Source organism: Pinus tabuliformis, chromosome 9, assembly GCF_031772625.1.
Source record: "Pinus tabuliformis cultivar Carrire ecotype Pingquan chromosome 9, CPIR1, whole genome shotgun sequence".
Classification (NCBI taxonomy): domain Eukaryota; kingdom Viridiplantae; phylum Streptophyta; class Pinopsida; order Pinales; family Pinaceae; genus Pinus; species Pinus tabuliformis.
The window spans coordinates 326493457-326515796 of NC_142307.1; the positions used below are offsets into that span (position 1 = coordinate 326493457).

Sequence of the window (22340 nt, forward strand, 5' to 3'; positions counted from 1 at the left end):
ATGTAAATCATAACATCAGTTCTTTTAAAGTAAAATTGAGTATATCATGAATTTAAACAAAATCGCACCTTGTGTACTCCATCAAATTTGATGTAAAAAGTATTGAAATCTTCAACACCTCAAATACATGTGTGCATCTGAATAAGTCAAATATGTCATTCTAACATGTATAGTAAATGGCGATGAATTTATATATAGTTCAAAAATCCACAATAAAACACCTTCAATATAAATAATAAATAATGATCAAATAGTTTAAAAAAAAAAATCATATAATTTTAAATAATAAACCTTACTGCCAATAAAATAAGACAATCACATTGGATTCCCTTTACTTTTCAAGACAGACTTTATTGTACTCTATATAAATGAACCGTTTACCTCACTTTTAACAAACCTGGACTTTTTAGGGATACAATTAATATCCTCAACTTTAACATTACTTTTAATAATGAAAATATATATTCTTTCCAATAAAATCAATAATACAAACAATGTTATTCATTTACTATCACATTACTTTAAAATATATATTCTTTCCAATGAAATCAATAGTACACCCAATGTTATTCATTTATTATCGAACATATTTTCCACTCGCATGTTCTTCATATCATTGTCCTATCCATTGCTATTGTTGACCATATAAGACGTAATTTCGACAAAGTATTAAAATTATATATTGGCACAAATAAATAATATATTCAACATTAAAAATTGTATTATTACCACAAATAAATAATATATTCAACATTAATTTCTTTTCCAACATTTACACTATTCAACAAATACAAATTAAATGATGTAGTTTTTCTTTTAAGAAAATTTCAACATCATTCTTTTCCCACCAATCCTCTTGAACTTCTATTCTTCTCAAATTTGGTAGCTTGTCTATCCTGGTCGGCAATCCCTTCAATGACTGGCAATCTCTTATGGTCAACACCTGAAGTTTAGGCATACTTTGTTCATTCCACACAACATCTGATGATGAACTTCCCAGACTCTCTAACATAGGTAAGTCTTTCAGCGTCAAACTTTCTAACATCGGAAATCCCCTCACACTTCCCCATGCCCCTATTCCCAGCTCCTTCAACTTAATGCAGCTGTCTAATGACAATGACCTTAAATTTGGCAACCTCTCCAAGGGAGGAAGATCCCTGAGTTGAAAACATCTAACAAATATAACCTCTCCAATTGTGGAAACTCGCAAATACAATTGGGTAGACTTCTGCCATGGTAATTTTGAAGGTAAAAACGCTGTAGCTTCTTCATGCTCTGCATGTCTCGGGGGAGATCCTCCACCACATCATGGTCTTCCACATCGAATACCAATGTCAGGTCCCTCATCTCCAACCAACTTCCCATTATACCCATTTTAATTCCTGACCGTATTCCCTCGACTTCAATTCCTGCCTTTACATGTACCTCAAGCTGCACTAAATTTGAGCAATTGGTGAGATCCTTCAAACTGCAAACACTACTCTTCACTTCCTCCACCTCCATTATATTGTTTTCCACTGTCTCTGATGTCCACAAATATAATGTATTCAATGACGTAAGCTGAGAGATCACACAGGGAATTCTTGTTAAGCTACAACATCTGCTTAAAGTTAAAGTCCTGAGATTTTCAAGCTGTCCCATCGTACAAGGCAACGATTCTAGCTGTCTACAGCCATTGAGATGCAAAAACTGAAGCTGAGAAAGGTTGCATACGTCTTCAGGTAAGCCCTTGATTAAGGTCCCGTCCAAACCGAGATACTCTAGCTATGTAAGATGCCACAGTGACATGGCAAGGATTCTATTTTGGTGCGGGACAGATCCAAAACCCTGAGAGAGGTGAGATTGATTAAAAATCCATCTGGAACCTCTCTTAGACTTTCATTATACTGCAACATCAAAGTGAGGAGGTTGGGGCAGTTGAAATCTGTTGGCAAAACAGAAATATTATTATGCCCAATTGCTATTCTTTTGCAATTGTTGATCCCTTTTTCAGCGCCCGGAAAACTTTTGGAGGTTTTGACGTGTCCTAAACAAACATTGCTCTTCCTTCTCCGCAACATACATTGCCAGGTCATGTACAACATCGTGAACCTGTATCCTCCTCTCCGCAACATCATTAAAACACTCTGAAACAAGCAGCGTTCTACTAATAAATCTACATACCTGAGTCCCAAGTCCATTAAATAGCTGGTCTCTCTGCTATTGACCAGCCCCTCCCCTATCCACATTTCCACTAAGGAGTTCACATTGATCTTCCAATCTTCAGGAAAGGTAGCACAATATAAAAAGCAATTCTTCAAGACGGAGTCAGGCAAACAATCGTAACTCCATTTAAGCCGCCTATAAAGATCTTGATCAATGCCACTGTATCCTAGAAAACTAGGATCCATATTTTTGATCTGACTGAAAGCAAGATGCCAGTCATTTACACTAGTCTTACCCTTCATGGCTGCCGCTACAACATTTATGGCCAACGGCAGACCGTTACACTCTCCCGCAATTTGTGTGGCCACATTCCCTATATCTTCTGTCGGAGCACTGCCTGTTTTGAAAGCTCCTCTGCAGAACAATTGCCACCCTTCATCCCTGGATAGCGGTTGTATTTGTATGGAGAAGTCATCTGCCCCCATTCTTCTAACCACATCAAAGCTGCGCGTAGAGATTAGGACTCTGCTACCTCTATGTGGTTAGAGAGTGTAAATGAGTGGTATCTTGCTCTCAATCAGATATGGATCCCGGTTTTCTAGGATACAGCGGCGTTGGTCAAGGTCTTTATTCGCGGCTTAAATGGAGTTACGATTGTTTGCCTGACTCCGTCTTGAAGAATTGCTTTTTATATTGTGCTACCTTTCCCGAAGATTGGAAGATCAATGTAAACTCCTTGGTGGAAATGTGGATAGGGGAGGGGCTGGTCAATAGCAGAGAGACCAGCTATTTAATGGACTTGGGACTCAGGTATGTAGATTTATTAGTAGAACGCTGCTTGTTTCAGAGTGTTTATGATGATGCTGGGTATAGGAGGATACAGGTTCACGATGTTGTCCATGACTTGGCAATGTATATTGCTGAGAATGAAGAGCAATGTTTCTTCAGGACACGTCAAAACCTCCAAGAGTTTCCGGCCGCTGAAAAAGGGATCCATAATTGCAAAAGAATAGCAATTGGCCATAACAATATTTCTGATTTGCCAACAGATTTCAGCTGCCCCAACCTCCTCACTTTGATGTTGCAGTATAATGAAAGTTTAAGAGAGGTTCCAGATGGCTTTTTAGTCAATCTCACCTCTCTCAGGGTTTTGGATCTGTCTGGCACCAAAATAGAATCGTTGCCCATGTCACTGTGGCATCTTACACAGCTCGAGTATCTCGATTTGAGTGAGACCTTAATCAAGGATGTACCTGAAGACATATGCAATCTTTCTCAGCTTCAGTTTTTGCATCTTAATAGCTGTAAAAAGCTAGAATCATTGCCTCCTAAGATAAGAGAGCTTGAAAATCTCAAGACTTTAGATTTAAGCTGTTGTTGTAGCTTAACAGGGATTCCCCGAGAGATCTCTCAACTTACATCATTGAATATATTATTATTGGGTACATCAGAGACAGTGGAAAACATATAATGGAGGTGGAGGAAGTGAAGAGTAGTGTTTTCAGTTTAAGGGATCTCACAAATTGCCCAAATTTGATGAAGCTTGAAGTACATGTAAAGGCAGAATTGGAGCAAGGGCATACGGTCCGGAGTTAAAATGGGTATAATGGGCAGTTGGTTGGAGATGAGGGACCTGACATTGGTATTCGATGTGGAAGACCATGATGTGTGGAGGATCTCCCGCAAGACATGCGGAACATGAAGAAGTTGCAGATATTTTATCTTCAAAATTACCATGGCAGAAGTCTACCCAATTGTATTTGCGAGTTTCCGCAATTGGAGAGGTTATATTTTTTTAGATGTTTTCAACTCGGGAATCTTCCTCCCTTGAAGATGTTGCCATATTTAAGGGTATTGTCATTAGACAGGTGCAATAAGTTGAAGGAGCTGGGAATCGAGACATGGGGAAGTATGAGTGGATTTCCGATGTTAGAAAGTTTGACGCTGAGTGATTTACCCGTGTTAGAGAGTCTAGGAAGTTCATCATCAAATGTTGTGTGGAATGAACAAATTATGCCTAAACTTCTTATGTTCAATGAGCTCACGTGTATGCGCTACTTGGACAAGGTTAACCAACGTATACTTCTTAAACCATTCTCTTTCTTCAATTTCTTGATTCTGATCTGTAGTCCTTTGTTCCATGTCATATACAGTGCCACTAGATGCAACTCTCGGTGATAACGTATACTCTTGCAACCAGAACCTGCTGTTGCAATATTGCGGAAAACAACAGATCTGCAGAAAGCAAGACATTCAAACAAAAAAAGGAATACTCAAATGATAAGTCGTGATTTATAACAGAATGCTAAAATACCTGCATTACTAAGTAATTTTATAAGAAGAACAATAGGCAACATACTTGTCAGCACTGCAGCTCAACAGTTTTGAACTATTACAAGCAAATTTGACAGTTGTTATGGATGATGAATGATCATCCAATGTTGCTATAACATCAAATCCCCTGCCATCCAGATTATTTGATTTAGACATACTTACAAGGCAAAGAACATTTCATGTGAAAATTTACATCAAACAAACTTCACAATGTGAAATAAACAATCTGACCTGTCAACATCATAAACATGGATCAGCCTATCCCTTCCGCCAGAAGCTAAAAGGCAATGATCTTTGCATCCTTTTCCAGCAGTTGTCTTTCCACTCACTGTGCTAAAATTCAGTGTAAGGATCTCTGCATCATGTGCTTCCTGCCAAATCATCCAAGAAGTTCCAGGACATAGTGACCATCCTGTCAAATGGTGCCATAATCAGGAAGTTTTACTTGCTGACACCCTAACCTAACAATGCAGAGTTCAAATCTCTAAAGTTCTGGATGGTACATTGAAAAGTACACAACATCAAAGATATAAACAAAAACAGACATAGCAATTACAGGTAAGATCCTACAAAACAAATTTTCAGATTACCATCCATTTGACCAAAAATGTTCAAAGTAAAACGCTAACAAATACAGAATTTTTCATTTTAGATTCCAGGTAAAAAGGCAATGAAAATTACTTGAAAGCTTATTAGGTCAAGTGTACTTAGATTATAAACATGTAGATTGCCACTGCAATCCCCAGCTGCCAGGCAGTTTCCATCTCCACTAACAGCTAATGAGCAAGGACCTTGAGCTTGAGCTAGATCAACAGATTTTTCTGACTCAAACTGTTTCTTGACAGGATACCCACTTATCTCTGCAACAAAAAATAATGAATTGTCAATATATTAAGCATATTGAGGATTCAATCAACACGAGAAAAATTATTGTGATATTCCCACTAATCACGATATAACTCAAGCCCAAAGAAACAGAACTCACTAATAAAAGACTTAACCCAAGAAAATAGAAAAATCAATTAATCAAAAACCCTTTCACATGTGCCATCTTGTTTCTACCATATCTACGTATAAAATTTAGAATTATGGACCACATTATAAAACTTCATTTAAAACAATATTGTAAAAAGCATCATGCAATCTCTTGTTAGCAGCCTATAGCTACCATGCTCCCAATTATGACTAGGTCACGAGTATGGCAAGCACAGCCCTGGGATAAGTACTCAGCTCAATACTAGCATAATTCTGCAGAATAAGTTTATCCAATAATACTCACCATAATCATGAATACTAGTCTATATTCATCTAGTATGCCAAAGTATCTCGAGTCTATACTCCTCCTTGTCATTCATATTTCCAACATTTCTATTCTTTTTTTACAGTGTCAAGTATGTCAAGTCACTCCCTTCTCTGAATACAAGTCAAATACGAATATGAAAAATATGTAGCGTCCCTCAAATTTGTCATGGTGGAAGGGAGAAGAAACAAAATTTAATAATAGGAATGACAAAAACCAATAAACTTGAAAATATCAACATAGTTTCTATAATTGTAACATTAGCTCCTGATTGGATCTAAAAAGAGAACAATGCATTTGCATGTCAAAGGAAAAACGTTCATTCTCTGTCAACAGTTTCACAATATTAAAATGGCATGTCTCTTCTAGCTTCAAGATGGTTACTAACTATATTTTGTCTGTCTACTTTTTTTTGTTGCCTTGCACATGCAATCAATGGAACTATCGCTATATGATGTGACATACTTTTTACTTAATATTAGATAGGCAGGCCATCAATTAAGCATTCTATCATGAAGAATCTCAAACCAGTCCAGTTCGATGTTTGGAACCAGAAATGGCCAGTTCAGTTCACTGAACCAACCAGTTTGGTGCTGAACAAGATGGTTTCATACAATGTGACCAAGACGTTCCAAACACAACTAAAAAAAAAAATCAATAATTTTTGAGTGAGGTAGCCTAATATTCAAGCCTATGGCTGTACTATTGCCACGCAATTCATGAAAATGTTAAATTCTTAAAGTAAAAGTGATATATAAATTTTTAACATTACCATGAACTGACTTAGGATGTTTGAAAGTGGTTCCAACCTCATTGGATTTCATATGGAGAAAGTAGAATTTTAGATCTCACTCAAAATCTAGCAAACTTAATAGTTTTTCAGGACTTCAGGATTGGGGGGATTGCAATATTTCAATTGGATTTTGTCATATGCAAGGGTATTGAACTAGTATTTAATTAAAAGAACCAAGCCCTCTATGTACCTTGATGTTAGTGGCATTGGTTGTCGAACTCCTGAATACAAGTCAAATACGAATATGAAAAATATGTAGCGTCCCTCAAATTTGTCATGGTGGAAGGGAAAAGAAACAAAATTTAATAATAGAAATGACAAAAACCAATAAACTTGAAAATCAACATAGTTTCTATAATTGTAACATTAGCTCCTAATTGGATCTAAAAAGAGAACAAATGCATTTGCAAGTCAAAGGAAAAACGTTCATTCTCTGTCAACAGTTTCACAATATTAAAACGGCATGTCTCTTCTAGCTTCAAGATGGTTACTAACCATATTTTGTCTGTCTATTTTTTTTTGTTGCCTTGCACATGCAATCAATAGAACTATTGCTATATGATGTGACATACTTTTTACTTAATATTAGATAGGCAGGCCATCAATTAAGCATTCTATCATGAAGAATCTCAAACCAGTCCAGTTCGATGTTTGGAACTGGAAATGACCAGTTCAGTTCACTGAACCAACCAGTTTGGTGCTGAACCAGATGGTTTCATACAATGTGACGAAAGACATTCCAAACACAACTAAAAAAAAAATCAATAATTTTTGAGTGAGGTAGCCTAATATTCAAGCCTATGGCTGTACTATTGCTATGCAATTCATGATAATGTTAAATTCTTTAAGTAAAAGTGATATATAAATTTTTAACATTACCATGAACTGACTCAAGATGTTTGAGAGTGGTTCCAACCTCATTGGATTTTATATGGAGAAAGTAGAATTTTAGATCTCACTCAAAATCTAGCAAACTTAAAAGTTTTTCAGGACTTCAGGATTGGCGGGATTGCAATATTTCCATTGGATTTTGTCATGTGCAAGGGTATAGAACTAGTATTTAATTAAAAGAACCAAGCCCTCTATGTCCCTTGATGTTAGTGGCATTGGTTGTCGAACTCCTCTATCATGCTCCTATTAAAAATGTACCAATCACTCAAACAAAATCTTGACTTAACATGCTACATTTTTTCTATCTTATTTTAATGCATATAGGGTGGTATTGATGATGAAGATCCCAACATCGGCAATGATTTGATGATATGCAGGTATTTGTTGTAGCAGGATTTTTTTGGATGTTAGAGGCTATCTAGAGCCAGTTTGTTGATATATTTTCGGTTCAGAGATGGATTGCACTCGATGCTATTTTGGTTATGTTAACTTTTGCTTATTTCTAGGTTTGGAGTCACATGAATACATAAGCTTTTCTTTAAAATTTGAATATTTTATGTCTTTTTGGTCGACCAGCTTTTAAACCTGTTTTTGTTTGTTTCCAACTGTTTCCTGGTTCAAAGGGTTTTTTTGATCAATCACAAGTTTGATTCCGATAGCATTGGTAAGGACACTTTGGAAGCTGATTTTGCAAATCACCAGCTCAGGTCTTACATCTGAAAGACGTCCATCAAAATATCTTGACCCCAATTATGAAAACCATTTGAAAAAGATTGTGTGATCAGTCAGTTAACAATGTTTAAATTTCTAAACTAAAGCACCTGTCATGATGACACAAGACGTGGAGGACACAGAAATACGAGAATTTGACACAAGACACAGTGAACCCCAAAAATGGGACACGGATGACATGTATGTATGTATGTATGTATGTATGATTTCATCAAATTAGTAAAAAAAACATACAAAAATGAACTTTTATATATATATATATATATATATATATGAAAAAACATAACAAATTAGTGAATTAAACATATAAATATGAAATATAGACAAAAAAGTCAAATTCTTTTAGAATTTAGAAACTAAAACATTTACATAATGATGATACAAATTCAAGCATACAACTAGTACTACAATGATGATTTCCTCTAAGAATGAAAGAGGATCCTCATTCTTAGTTTTCCTACATGTTGCTGCCACCATCCCCAAGCCAACATTGGCTAATCTTTCTAGTTCTTTTCATTTGGATGAAAACATAACAAATTAGTGAATTAAACATATAAATATGGAATATAGACAAAGAATCAATTTCTTTTAGAATTTAGAAACTAAATATTTACATGATGATGATACAAGTTCAAGCATACAACTAGTGCTACAATGATGATTTCCTCTAAGAATGAAAGAGGATCCTCATTCTTAGTTTTCCTACATGTTGCTGCCTCCCATCCCCAAGCAAACATTGGCTAATCTTTCTAGTTCTATTCATTTGGATGCACTCACTCCTAGACATGCTCCAAGTCCACAAGGTGTGCCCAACAAATGGCCCTTAACTCAGAAGTAGGTGCTCTTAAATTGACTATGGCAAAAACTACATGTCCAAAGAACATTCCCTCCTCCCTTTAACTTGATCCCCTTGATGTCTTGTAACATACTTCCACAATGGATACATTTACTCTTGAGCCTGTTGTCTTGCTAAAATAGTGTTTTTTAGCATTTGAAGTTGTTGTTGCAGCCCCACTTCCAATAGATGGAACAATAACAGACCCTAATGAAAATGAAGGAGGGGGGACAACATCCGTGATAGCATCTCTCCCTTTCCTAATCTCTTTTCCATCTGTCGTTGATGATTGAGGAATGATTTTTGTAAAACAAAGAAAAAAATGGATTGTTATAAGAAAAATTTTGAAAACTAGAGGACAAATCCACTTACCCAACACTTGGAATCCCTTCTAACATTGTATAGTAACCCTTAGTTGCACTCCAAAACCTCTTAGACCTCCATCCTATGAGTGAAATGAGATTGAATGAGGGGAAAAGTGTGATTTTATGGCCGCACGCCACTTTTTCACAAGACATTCGTCAATATTTTGGGACATGTTGAGGGCACATCTCAAACACCTGTTTGGCACATCCTAGGTAGTGTGAATAGTGCCAAGCACATGTCTAACACATTTACTAATGTATTTGTGTCCGACATGCAAAATATCTGACATGCGGCATATTTGGGTATATCCAGTTACATAGGTTACAGCAGACCAAAAATTGCAGAGCGGCCTGACCATTTAGAGGGTCGAAAATAGTAAGTTAATGTGAGTGATGTGTGCTATTGGAATACTATTAAAAAAAGAGTCAACCTCTCTGGACACTTTGACACAAGTTTTATTAAAGGAGTCGACCCCTAATTTAAAGTACCTTTCAATAAGGATATTTTTTGGAGCCAAAAACAGTCCTTGTTGTGGAGCTGAGCCTAATCTAATGTGATGAAAAGTAGGGCAGGGAGTATTGCTCGATGGAGAAGCAAATTCATTGTTTTTATAGGGTTCATATGACCACTTCAAGTGATAACTTGGAGCTGAAGTATGCACTAGGAAGCCCTTGTGCCCACCCCAGAGGCTACTTGGGGGCTTGTGTGCCCACATTGGAGGTTGCTTGGGAGTTGATGGATGATAGATTTGAAGGCTTATGAAAGAATTTATGTTGTTTAAGGGCCTTTGGAGGTTTCATTCTTCACCACCAAGCCTTCGTTTGAGGAAGGAGTCACTTTTGACAGTCTTGAGCCCCTAAATTTGCACATGTCGCATTAGAAACCCCATTTTACATTAATTTGTAGAAAGGGCCTTTTTGCCCCTCCTTTGGCTAATTTAGGAATTTTAGCTCAGAAGATTATTATTTTATCATGAGGGAAGTTGAGAACCTCCTCTATAAATAGAGGTGCACTTCATCTCATTTCCTCGTGGAGTTTTGGAGGAGAAATCCCACAGCGCTCTGAAATTTCTGCAATTTTTTCATTGTAAAAAAGTTTGGCTTTGGATATTTCAAGTTCAACAAAGTGTCCTGGCGAAGATATGTTTCGTATGGATGAGCTTTCTTTGGCATGACAAAGTGATGCTTGGATGAATGGTGCAATCTTACTGTGAAAGGTACCTTCCATTTTGCTATACTTTTTGAATTAGGGTTTTTGAGTCTTCTTAACTACATCACGTATCAAAATTTGTCATCAAGAATCCATCAAGAAAACTAGACTGAATTCCCTGACATTAAATCTCCTACTCTGGAAAGTCGCTAGTGTTATATTGAGAAGTTATCCTCCTCGCTTGCCCACCCCATCCAATGTCTTCAATCATTGACTCGCACCTTGTCTGTTTCCATATGCCCATAAATTCATTACTAAGCCAAGGCACTGATTCTCCATCATTTTATACTTTGGTAAATCATTAAATTCAAAGTAGCATGTATTTGGAGATTTGTTTGAGAATCTCCAAGGCCTATGATCAGCCATCAGTTCTTTAATTGCTACTTCATTTCACCCAAAGAATACATTTTGAATATTATTTTGGAGTGTCTATATAGCACAATCCTTGGAAGGTATTTAGCCTGAAAATCCTTGGATTACTTAATCTCCAAAACCTGCCTGGGAAGCCTCCCTTGTGGGGATAATGTCTACCCATAAAACAGCAGGGGAGATTAGTATTAAGGTGACAATGGTGGTGGATCCCATTGTTAACGGGATCTAATATGGACTAGCACTAGGGTGTTAGATTTTGCAGTAACAGGCATCAAGAGGAGGATTTTTCCTTTAGATACCCTGTAAAGATATGCCAAATAAAGGGTTTCTTCTGCACATATAGGAAAAAGGATTCATCATTCAACTGTGCTGATTTCATCAACTAAGAACATTTAAATGATTGATCATGATATGCCTCTGCTGCAGAAATCACAATTCACAACTAAGAAAATGACATTAGAATAGATAATAAAAAGGCACTTGCAGCGCAGTATAACTGAAGTAACATAGATTCTGGCAATACTGGCTAGCTTTTATTTGTATGATAAAATATAAAGTCAAAATTATTTGGCACCAGATATACTCCTAAAACATGGTTTAACAGAATTCCCATAACTGGAATTTACCTGAATATATGACACCAAGTGTGTCCTTGCAATAAATATTAGTCGATTTTGAATCTAATACAGGGGCTTCATGATGAATTTCTTTTGTGTCCATCCCTAAAGCAAGATCCCATAACCTTATTGTACCGTCTGCAGAACATGTCACAAAAGACCCTCTGCTGGTGCCATCTCCCACAGAATGTAATGAGTTTCTAGTTTCCAGCTTTTGATTTGGTAGAAGATTAGAAATATCCCATATACAGGCATTGTGCGAAAAGTATGCACAGACCCTTGTAATCTGCCAAACAGATTAAAATCAGCACAACAGCTTACAGTACTTCAAAAGTTAATGCTGCCTACAAATTTTACAGATGTCGCAACCACCAATTCAGAAAGGAGTCAACAGACAACCAGTCAATTCAGCAAAGCTGTGGCTAATTAGAATCTCACCTTCGATAAATTATGCACATCCCACACATAAAGGCTGTGATCTCCATATATAACAGCTGCAAGACAGTAAAAGCAGAAGATATGGCTAAATATGAAGCCCAAAGAGATGTATGTATCAGTTTCCTTTCTCTTGTACACAAACTCACCAAGTTTTTGGGAAGCTGAAAAGCTACAAGCAATGGCATCTGGAAAGTTAAAGCCTGCTGCGTTATGAGCCACATGGAAACTTGAACGAACTTTTCTCAACAGTTACCGCATGGTACCCATGTGGTGCTGGCTTGGGCAAGGTTCCAGCATAGAAAAGAGTTTCTTGCATGAATAGGCGAACAACACCATTGCTACATGCACAAGCAATAAGGGATTCTGAAACAGCGAGCCCATAACCTTGTTGTACCTGGAAAAAATTTCTACATGAACTCATCACAAGATAGGATAAAGTAGTCCGTGAACAAGGAAGATGAAAATGCCTGCATACCTTCAAATCAACCCATTTTGTAATTGCAACACCAAAATGCAGAAGGCAAAGGATACCTGATGAGTTCACCAAGGTTGAAACAAAATCTGCTGTTAAGATAATTGCCTCAAATTTATATCACTTCAATGATGAAAAAATGTTTATAATGACTTAAACTTTACCAGCAGTTGTTAAGGCATAAATGGGCTGAGGTGTTTCTATTGGCAGGCCTGCTGGAGCACATGCATTTTTAATGTATGATGCAGAAGATATTGACACAAATGAGCTTTCTCTTTGACTACCAAGACTCACAGGCTTTCCTTCAATTGCCAAGGTTCCTATTCCTGCAGTTACACGACGACTGGCAGGTGATCCTACCACTCAGTACTTCAGATGTTTGGTACCAGCAGTTAGAAAAAATTCCCATCTAGAGAAAAATGGACAGACGTGATTGGTGAAATCGCTGTGGTTAATCTGGTTTTAGCAGCTAATGTTCCATTTTGCCAGTCCCAAAGACAAAGAAAGCCATCATGAGGAAAACCAACCGATAAAGATGCTTCCCTGAAACAGAAAAGAATTGAACTTTCTTATGTAAAATAATTTATTTTCAAAATCGGTATTGAAATTATCCATGAATCTCACTATTGCATAAGATTATGCTTGATCATCACTTACCATTTGGTGAAAACTCCACACATGAAACTCCATATTTATGTGCTTTCAACTCAGCAATACAAGACCCAGTCAAAGAATCCCAAATTATTACAGCTGATTTATGCCCTGACTGCAAAACAGTTGTAAAAAAAAGATGCTGAAAATTATGAGTTATATATGTATCAAAAGATATCTGAAAAATAAAGAATTCTATTTGTACAAAAGTTAATGAGATGTTACATCTTACTATTAACTATCAGCTCTTAAAGGTTAGATGGATTCCCCAGTTAAAAACTCTGGTACCTGTTACACACCTAAATGGCTAACCCCATAGGAGGAAACTTTTCTCCTACATTTGACAGCTCGCCAGTCAGCAGCTCATGACATTCACTTCTTGATGATAATATGCCATGTGCCTCCACCATCTACATCAGCCACATACCGCTTACCATCCAGCATTTCCACTTGAATGGTGGGCTGCTACTCAAAAGGTACATTGATCATTTTGCAATCGTGTGCTTATACTTCTTTGTTTTGGGCATTAATATGGATAAAGGGATTACCTAGAAGATTGACTGATCTTGACCGTCAATCTGTTCTCTCATCTTACTGGGAGGCCCTAGTCCAATGGGACCTCCCTTAAGGCCTTAAGGTTATAGGAAGGGCACTACTTGGAAAACCCGGATTGAGATAGCATGTCCATTCTCCCCCACACCATACTTGACACCTTCCATGCCACATTACAGCCCCCTTTTTATACCCCACCTCCATTCTTCGAGTCTAATTCATCATTTGTTCAATGGGATGTGGCACCTTATTTGTCCACACCGCTTGAGTAGGGCTGGGAAACATTTCCCTAGAGGTTGATGGAACTAAAAGAATAAAAAGCATAATATGGCCACAATGAAAGAAAAAGAAGAAAAATAAAAATGCAAAAGATGGCCGGGACATAAGATAGCGTGTGGGCAAAAGCCTAGCATGAACTCTACCCCTCCGCGTTTGGCTATCACCTGGTTCCTAAGCGCATGACGCTCCACTATATCAAAAGGAACCCTTGCATGTCTCAACCTAGATGAACAATGAAATGTCTCATCTTAATATGGTAATATTAAATGCAACATAATAAAGAGGAAGCTCTACCCCTTTAGCTATGCATTGTATTGCAAAGCATTATCAAGAAAAAGTAAAAGGCATACTAGAGGGGTGGAAAAATCAAGCTGAACATGGTAACTCATGCCTCCACAATTGCTCCCTCCTTTACATCTATACACTCAAGATGTGGACTAAACCACCAGTTGGTCCCCTTGACCATGTCACTTGGCCATAAAGCCATTCCCTCTCCATTGCTATGCATTTACACTAGCACCTATTGATTGAGGGGCTGACCTTGGAAATGCCACCTCTCGTTGGGGTTGGAAACAACTAATAGAGTTCACTGCTAGCCACCTCTATCAAGGTAGGGAACACCTTTACAGGACTTGGTCTAGTTAGATATCGGAAGGTGATCCAAGTTTGAAGTATTAATATGCCCTTAACATCCAAGTTTGGTCCACTTAGATGCTCATATGATCTTAATCTCTGATGAATGGTTGCTTTCACTGGGTTTAAGTTGCTTTTGTAAGGTGGTCCGCGGTAGCCTAGACCTTGAGGGCACCCACTCCACATGTACCCAGGCCTTTCAAAGAGATTGATGACTTAGCAGATGCAGCGTTGCCCACTTGCATCAGAGCATTGGGCCTTATGATGACTTGAGAAAATGATACATGTCCCAAAGCACCCCCAAGACCTAGGATGTTGATCTTCTTTGACCCAACACAAAGGATTCTTGATGATTGCACCACTGGACCCAGCATGCCCCTGGTTGGCCTTGACACTACCTAATGGGCAGGTCATGATTCAAAGCCCAAATGAGGATGGTCTTCCATGAGATGACTAGGGAGGGCTTGTTACACCTGGTGGAGCTCTCATGCTGGAGAGAGAGGTTTGTGTTGACCACTAGAGACCCATGGAGATGACATGCTGACACCCCAGCCAGATTGGGATCCCTGAGAATGATTTGAGGTAGATTTGAGGTACACTCCTCAAAAGATGGATGATACTGGCACACAGACACACTTACAACCTTCAACTCACTACAACATGACATTTGGAGCCCAAAAAGGGCATGATGTCAGCATCTATTAGGCTTATGGCTCACAGATGTGGGCATTTGTGGCATGCTTTAACATTGAGCTAGTGGGTTGGCTTCTAACCCAAGGATTACTTATTGTCAAACTTGTTTAGGGGCTTCTGGATTACTTGTTGTCAAATTTGTTTAGGGGCTTCTTAGGCTAAAATTAATTGAGTAGACCTCATATAAATAGAGGTCAACTCACATTTGTTTTTCATCATCACTTGTGGACAATTTCAGTCTTGCTAGCAAATTTCCACTTAGTTGTTGTGACCTGTATTCTTAAGGAGATGTGATCTTTTGTAGTTAACTTTGCTCTTGGAGACTAACTCTTATTGAGGATACATCACTTTGAGATAATAAAGGACTTCTTCAAATTTGTTCAAGAATTCATCCACTGCTGTCAACCCATCATATGTCGGTAGATCTCGAGCCTGGGTTGTTACGCAACGCAGTGACTTAGTCATCATATTACAATTTAGCGTTGTCACTTCGCTCAACCGATTGTGCCAGCGTTCATCTTCTTCATCTGAATCCGAAGGGCAAGAACCTGTGCGCTCCCATGAGACCCTTCCATTTGCAGTCGGATTTAGCCAATCCTGGTCTCGCGCAGTTATCTTGTAGATACAATCCAGCTCATCGTCGCTTCCATCGTCGCACACAGGTTCAGTGTAGCGCTCTCCTTCAGCTGGATCCAGCGGAACTACTACGCGTAGGGACTTTTTCTCGAATATCATCTTCCGTTTTTTTAGGTTGATGACTCCATTCATATTCGTGGCCCAGTCTATTCCAGTGTTTTACAACCAGGCCGGGTTGAAACGGAAACGGCCTGTCATACCGGGTCATAAAAAAAAAATTCGACCAGGCCAAGTAACCGGCCAGTTTGGCCGAGTCAGCTATGACTCGGCCTAGTCATCTAATGACCAGGCCGAGTCATAGCTGACTCGGTCAACCAGGCCGAGTCCGCATTGACCAGGCCGGGTCAATAAAAACCGCGTGGGCAGCGTTAAACATGTTTTTTTTTTTCACTTTTTTGCTGTTTTTTGTAAAGTTAATAGGGTTTGTGGATTCCAGGTTTCTAATCTAAATACACTCATCAAAAATAGGAGCAAAAGGCATCAGAGTTATTCATTTATTAAATGGATCCTTTGAAATCTAAAATTTTTCTCATATAAAGGTTGTCAAGGTGTCTAAAGATCATCCTACAGTTTGCAACTGAGTACAAAGGCCAACATTCATGCCTAACAATGGAAAAATGAATAAAGGAAGCTCGGTTTGGTTAGAACAGCAAGCATAGGGTTTAGAAACAATTCAAGGCTACACAAAAGCTTTATAGTAAGAGAACTTCAGGAAATTAAGGTTTCAATAATTAACAGAATTACCGTTCTTGTAATACCCCACATGCAAAGAAAAGGGCCTTAAAAATAAAAAACTTTAGTTTGGCCTTTAAGCCTAATAGTAGAGCGTCTTTTTGAAATGTTCTGTTGCAGGTAGTCTGTCAGAAACTGAATACTGGCCAAGTGCAGCATTCATACTGCTCTGAGAGACTATTAAACCCAAGCTGGCATCCATATCTTCTCATCTTATGTACTGTATGAAATGATATATGAAGACAATAAAGGTTTTGTTTTCAGGATTTCCACAAATACTTCAGTGCGCTCTTAGACCTGAGTTAGTGTCCATCCATTCTCAGGATATTATCTTTCATTATATGTAGTGCCTAAAATGCTGTTCAATATTAATAAAGGTTCTGTTTCAATGGTTCTCGCAAATACTTAGTGATGTTCTTTGTTTTCAGAAGTTCCTAATCTCATTCAAAAATTCAGACTCTAGTTTGACAATTTAGATATTTCATAGCAACAAACTATGTGTGTTTTTTGCTGAATATATTTCTTGCTCGTTTGAAAACCTCTAACAATATAACAAAGACAGGTATTCAATCGATGCATAATTTTCCATCTTTTTCAACAAGAAGATTTCAATTATAGTAGCAGGTCCATCTGTATTTATCAGTTACTATCTGGTCAAGAACATAATAAAGATGCCAATTTTTGTAGGCTTCCTACTTTAGCAAATGCATAACCACAAGTGGCATGCAAAGAAGCAAATCTACAGAACAAACAGGAAACAACTCCACTTAAAGCTGTTATTTGTTCTAATTCAATCAGGTCCATTTTTTCTTTAGATTTTTTTAAATGTATGCTAAAGGCAGTCTGCACTATAGAAATCTAAGACACCACCAACTCGTCTCAAAGATGATGGTTTTTTCAAGATACCTTCTTCAGTAGAATCCATCGTGTATGAAATGATAAAATGCGGATATGTTTTAAATATTTTATCTATTGCTTGTAACATGTTTTATTTATAGAAGTTAAAACATATTCCATAAAACCATTTCAATGCAAATTCTTAAACACTAGAGTTTGATATTATTAAAAATTTAAAACAGCATTCTTTCTTTGTTGGCTCTTCAATAATCACAAAAGACTTTAAGCTAATAGCGGGCCTCCAAAGGCAAAACATTTTAAATAATGTCACATTCATTTTAACATCTAAATATTTTATGATTTATCATTTATGATTATAAAGCTTTTTATTCAAAATTCAAATACGTCCATGTTCAAGAAGCTATTGGTAGTTTAGGACACCCATCAATTACACCTAAGTCACAGGGTTCACTGTTTTCCAGCGTTGAAGTTCTAAATTCACCATCTTAAAGATTTTTCTAAGTTTGTTTGAATTCACCCTATTTAATTTGCCCCAAAACCTGGATACCCTAAATTGCTTATAAGTTATACCTATCATTTCAATTTTAACTGTTAGCTGCCCCCAACTTGCATACTCTTGCAATCATTTCAATTTTCATCAACCTACTCAGTTTGTTCACATTCGAGAAGGTGCTGAGAATCTACCAGCAATTCACCAAAACCTAGAAGTATGCTGAGAATCTAACTGGAACTTCACAGTAAAAGGATCAGCCACCAAATTATGAACACTTAATTATGAGTCAAACTTGCAGTGCATCTGGGTGTGAGCGCAATTGGTCTGTCTTTGAGAGGATTCACACAAAGAAGAGAAACCGTTTGGAGCAAAAATGGTTGAATGATCTAGTTTTTGTCCAATACAACCTTCGGCTCAGACGGAACCAATTGCTGAACAAAAGACCTGATTCAGATCCCATTGTGTTGGAAGACATTGATCCAACATCAGATTGGGTAGTGGAGAGTCGTGCACCAGAGTTTGATCCTGATGAGGATCTTGATGAACTTGGCCAAGTTGGCCTGGGTCTGGAACATCAACTTCAGCCTGTTCAGTTGAATGCAGATCCCGATCCACCAGCCTCAGTCTCACAGCCAGCAAGGACTCCGAGGAGTAGGACTCCAGTTGTAGGTGCTTCCTCTGCTCAGCCACGACAGAAGCGCAGCCGCATATCTACTCTATCTCAGCGTGCATCTGCTAGTGGTACTGGCACCACTTCTACAGTTGCAGTTGGAGACGATGATGATGAGGAGGCATGGGGCACCTTGTCTGACTCTGATGATGATGATGAGTCTGATCCAGAGATTGGTCGATATGATCTTGGCTCCTCTGGCAGTAGCCAGTAGTACTAGTATTGGAGTCTGGTCAGCATCACAGTTTACTTTTGTTGTAGAGGCCATTTCTAGCCTCCTTGGTTATTTGTATTTTGTTTTGAGTCTTTGATCATGTATGACAGTTGACTATGTATTGCCATTGGGTACCTGATCCAGGTGGATATTGGTGGCCACCTGCCAGGTCCACCTGGACCCCCACCATTGTCTTTCTCAGCATTTTCAGTTTCCTTAATTGTAGCACAGTTTACTATTTTTAGCAGTTTTTCGGGTCCTGAACTTCCGGAGCCGTTTTGAGGCCCTAAACGACGTTTTTTTGGAATTCTGGGGCGACCGAGCCCTATGTTGCCTCCCTCCCAAAGTGGTAGTACTCGGATAGATCTTTCTAACGAGCTATCGTACGCGTCAAACGGAGATCGTATGCCAAAGTTACGACCCCGGGAAATTGATGTACCAATTTACCCAAACGGGGCCCACAATTTGGCGTTTCATCTTCTAGGGTTAGGTTTCGGTATGGGAAGGGTTTTCCATTGTTTCTCAACAATAAATAGGCCTTCGAGCCTCATTGTAATACAGTTCAGAACAGTTCAGAGGCATGTAGCCATCACATCTCTTCTCAGAGATAAGCTACCATCGCCCTAGCTAGTTTATTGCCATTTCTGTTTGTAAGCATATTTCAGTATTTTCCATTAATGAAATGAAGTATTATTTCCGCTGCATCTTTGTGTATATGGTTATCTCTGTAATTTGTTGCGTTCCTGTTTAAATCCGGATCAGTACCATTTTGATATAATGGATTGGTTCATGAGCCTACTTTGATCATATGTTGTCTTCCATCTATATTATAATGCTATGTGTTTGGAAACATGAATGAAAATCTTTAAAATTATGTTTAAAAATATTAAAATTATGTTTTTTTATAAAAAAAAAAAAATATTTAATGTATTTTTTACAACGACTGAGTCATTGAAATCGACTAGGCCTGGTCATTACCGAATCCTGGTCGGAGTCGGAGTCGGAGTCGATCCTCGGCCTGGTCGGAGTCCTGGTCCTGGTTGTAAAACACTGGTCTATTCCTAGCAACGCAGGGTAAGGGTTACTGTCATCCACAATCTCTATTACCTCAAAGTTTGTCTGTGTGCTCGCACCTTCGATATCCATTGTTACCCCTTGCAATCTCCCCATGGGCAAGATCTTTTGTTGGTTCGCCATCCATAATTGAATAGGAGACCACTGTAACGTGGGCCTGCCCATGCGTTCCCATGTCTGCTTTGGTAACACATTCGCGTCCGAACCCAAGTCTAAGATTACCTGATCCATTTCATACTCGCCGATCTGCGCCGTCAATCTCATTTCCCTCCCGATGTGCAATGCATGCCTTCCCAGTTTCCGGACTACGCGCGGTTCACCCGACCCTACGCACCTAGCGATCAACTCTTGTAGTCCTTTAACTGCCTTATTGTCGCGCAACAGTTTCATGCATGTCTCTAAAAAGGTAGTTAGCATAGAAGGATCCATTCCTATCTCTGGTTGATCCTTACTACCTGAAGTAGAGGCCTCCGCAAAGCTCTTCTTAGCTTCCATAAACGTCTCCTTTGCGCATTCCAAGTCAAACTCAGGTTCCTTTGTAGGAGCCTTACAAACCCATGTATCTTCCTCAAGCTTCTTCCCCTTATCTTCCCCTGTGGTCACGCCACTTCTAAGCATCATGTTCACGTTGGGGTCTTCTTCGCATGGTTCGGACCTCATCATTTGGATATTTTGAGTCGGAGTAGGCTATAGTACCCCTTTCTCGTGCATTTGTGCAATCAACATCGGACAATCTACCATTTCATGATCAAACTGCTCATAGTACGGACAAGATATTCTCGTTGGGTTAGTACAATCACTGACATAGTGCCCTGGTCCTTCGCAATTGTAACAAATTAGCTGTCTGCGGCCCTTCCGGGCCCCATTCCTCCTCGTCCTCCACCTCGCCCTTGAAATCCCCCACGTTCTATTGCTGCGGCTGGATCAAGGCCTCACGTTTCTGTCTGCATTCGATAAGTTGGGGTCCTATCCATCATTAGCTCATGGCTCCGACACGTCTGCTCATCAGGGCCCACTGATCTACAGAACTTACAAAACAGCTGCTGCGGAGTCTATGTATACTTCTGCAACAGGTGATAGTTGTCCATTGTGTGCTTTCCTTCCATCTGGCAGATCGCGCACCAAAGCGCGGGTGCCGCACTTGGCCCTTTCTGTGCCTCTAGTCTCAAAGGCATTGGTCCCCCTCCTACCAAGTAGTTCGCGAATACCAGACAGTGGTCCTTATCGTGGCCCTGGCCCTTACATTTTATGCACCACACTTCTTCGCACGCTTCCAGCTGGGGTGCCCTATCCTGCTTCAAGCTCTGCATCTCCAAGCATAGGTTCTGTAGTTGCGCGTGGATTTGTGGACTCCCAACCCCAGATCTTGTATCGGTGTTTCATGCAACCTCATCGCCATTTCCAATGCTTCTGCCTGGGTTGAGAGCTTTTGTTGTGACAGCGTCATCCTCAGTTGTGTTGTCAAAGACGCCACAAACCACGCGCGGTGTTGCGCATCTAGCAGTGTCATATTAGCCTCGTGGATCGTACTTTTCAACCTTTGATCTAGATCCCAGGGGGTTTCACCTGAAAGCATCGCGATCTCTCTAAACCCAATAATTGACTGAGTCTCTGACTTCGGCAGGCTAAACTCTCTATTCAGCACATTCTGAATCTCCACTATTCCTGCATTTTGGTGATGATTTGAGTGCTTGATATACCATGTCAGCGCGCGACCCTGCAGCGCACGTACCAATGTAGCTTTCTTAATGTTGTCATCCGTAACCCCATGTGCTTCCCACACTGCTCTTACTATGAACCAAAATTGATCTAGACCTTCATTCCCTACTCCTCTGAATACAGGTAGCTTGATCGCGCTTGCCATGCTGAACTGCGGATTTGGTGGAGGTGGGGTAGATGAAGATGGAGGTGAAGTAAGTGAAGTGGGTGATGGCGTAGGTGGAGGTGATAGCTGCGGAATGCGCTGCCTAATCAAACTAACCGCACTCCTCGAAGACACCCGAACGTGCTCTTCCTCGCTCGCTCGCGGAGGTGAAATTAAAGGACTGTTTCCTGGCCCTTCGATACCTTTGTAGACCTTTCCGCTCTGCGTTGTTCCAATCATTAATGTAATCACCCTTCAATTTCCTTCTTCGTAGGGTTCCAGCGTTCCGACATCAGATATCCCTTAGGCAGATCCCTATTCCGGCAATGGAACCATTTGTTGGCTTATTGGGGCCTGACCCAGGTTCAGAAGTGTTTTAGCCAAACAAATCCCGAAACTATCGGCCCTTTCGGCAACAATCCGCGGAGCGCGGACTTAGGTCTCACCCAAAGTAGTATGGGAGGGTGCTGGAACCAAGTTTCCGCAC

The 22340-nt window shown here is 39.3% G+C and overlaps 1 protein-coding gene across 1 annotated transcript in view; it reads right to left on the reverse strand.

Moving 5' to 3' along the window:
* LOC149148541 (uncharacterized) overlaps positions 1 to 22340 on the reverse strand; it is a 263172-nt gene that overhangs the window by 151318 nt on the left and 89514 nt on the right. Inside the window, 15 exon segments of the mRNA XM_089442207.1 lie at positions 1187 to 1666; positions 2164 to 2559; positions 4204 to 4380; positions 4505 to 4606; positions 4711 to 4850; positions 5161 to 5339; positions 11604 to 11880; positions 12033 to 12088; positions 12179 to 12235; positions 12270 to 12426; positions 12508 to 12563; positions 12669 to 12908; positions 12911 to 12949; positions 12991 to 13047; positions 13162 to 13270. Coding sequence (XP_089298333.1) covers positions 1187 to 1666; positions 2164 to 2559; positions 4204 to 4380; positions 4505 to 4606; positions 4711 to 4850; positions 5161 to 5339; positions 11604 to 11880; positions 12033 to 12088; positions 12179 to 12235; positions 12270 to 12426; positions 12508 to 12563; positions 12669 to 12908; positions 12911 to 12949; positions 12991 to 13047; positions 13162 to 13270 — 2522 coding nt within the window.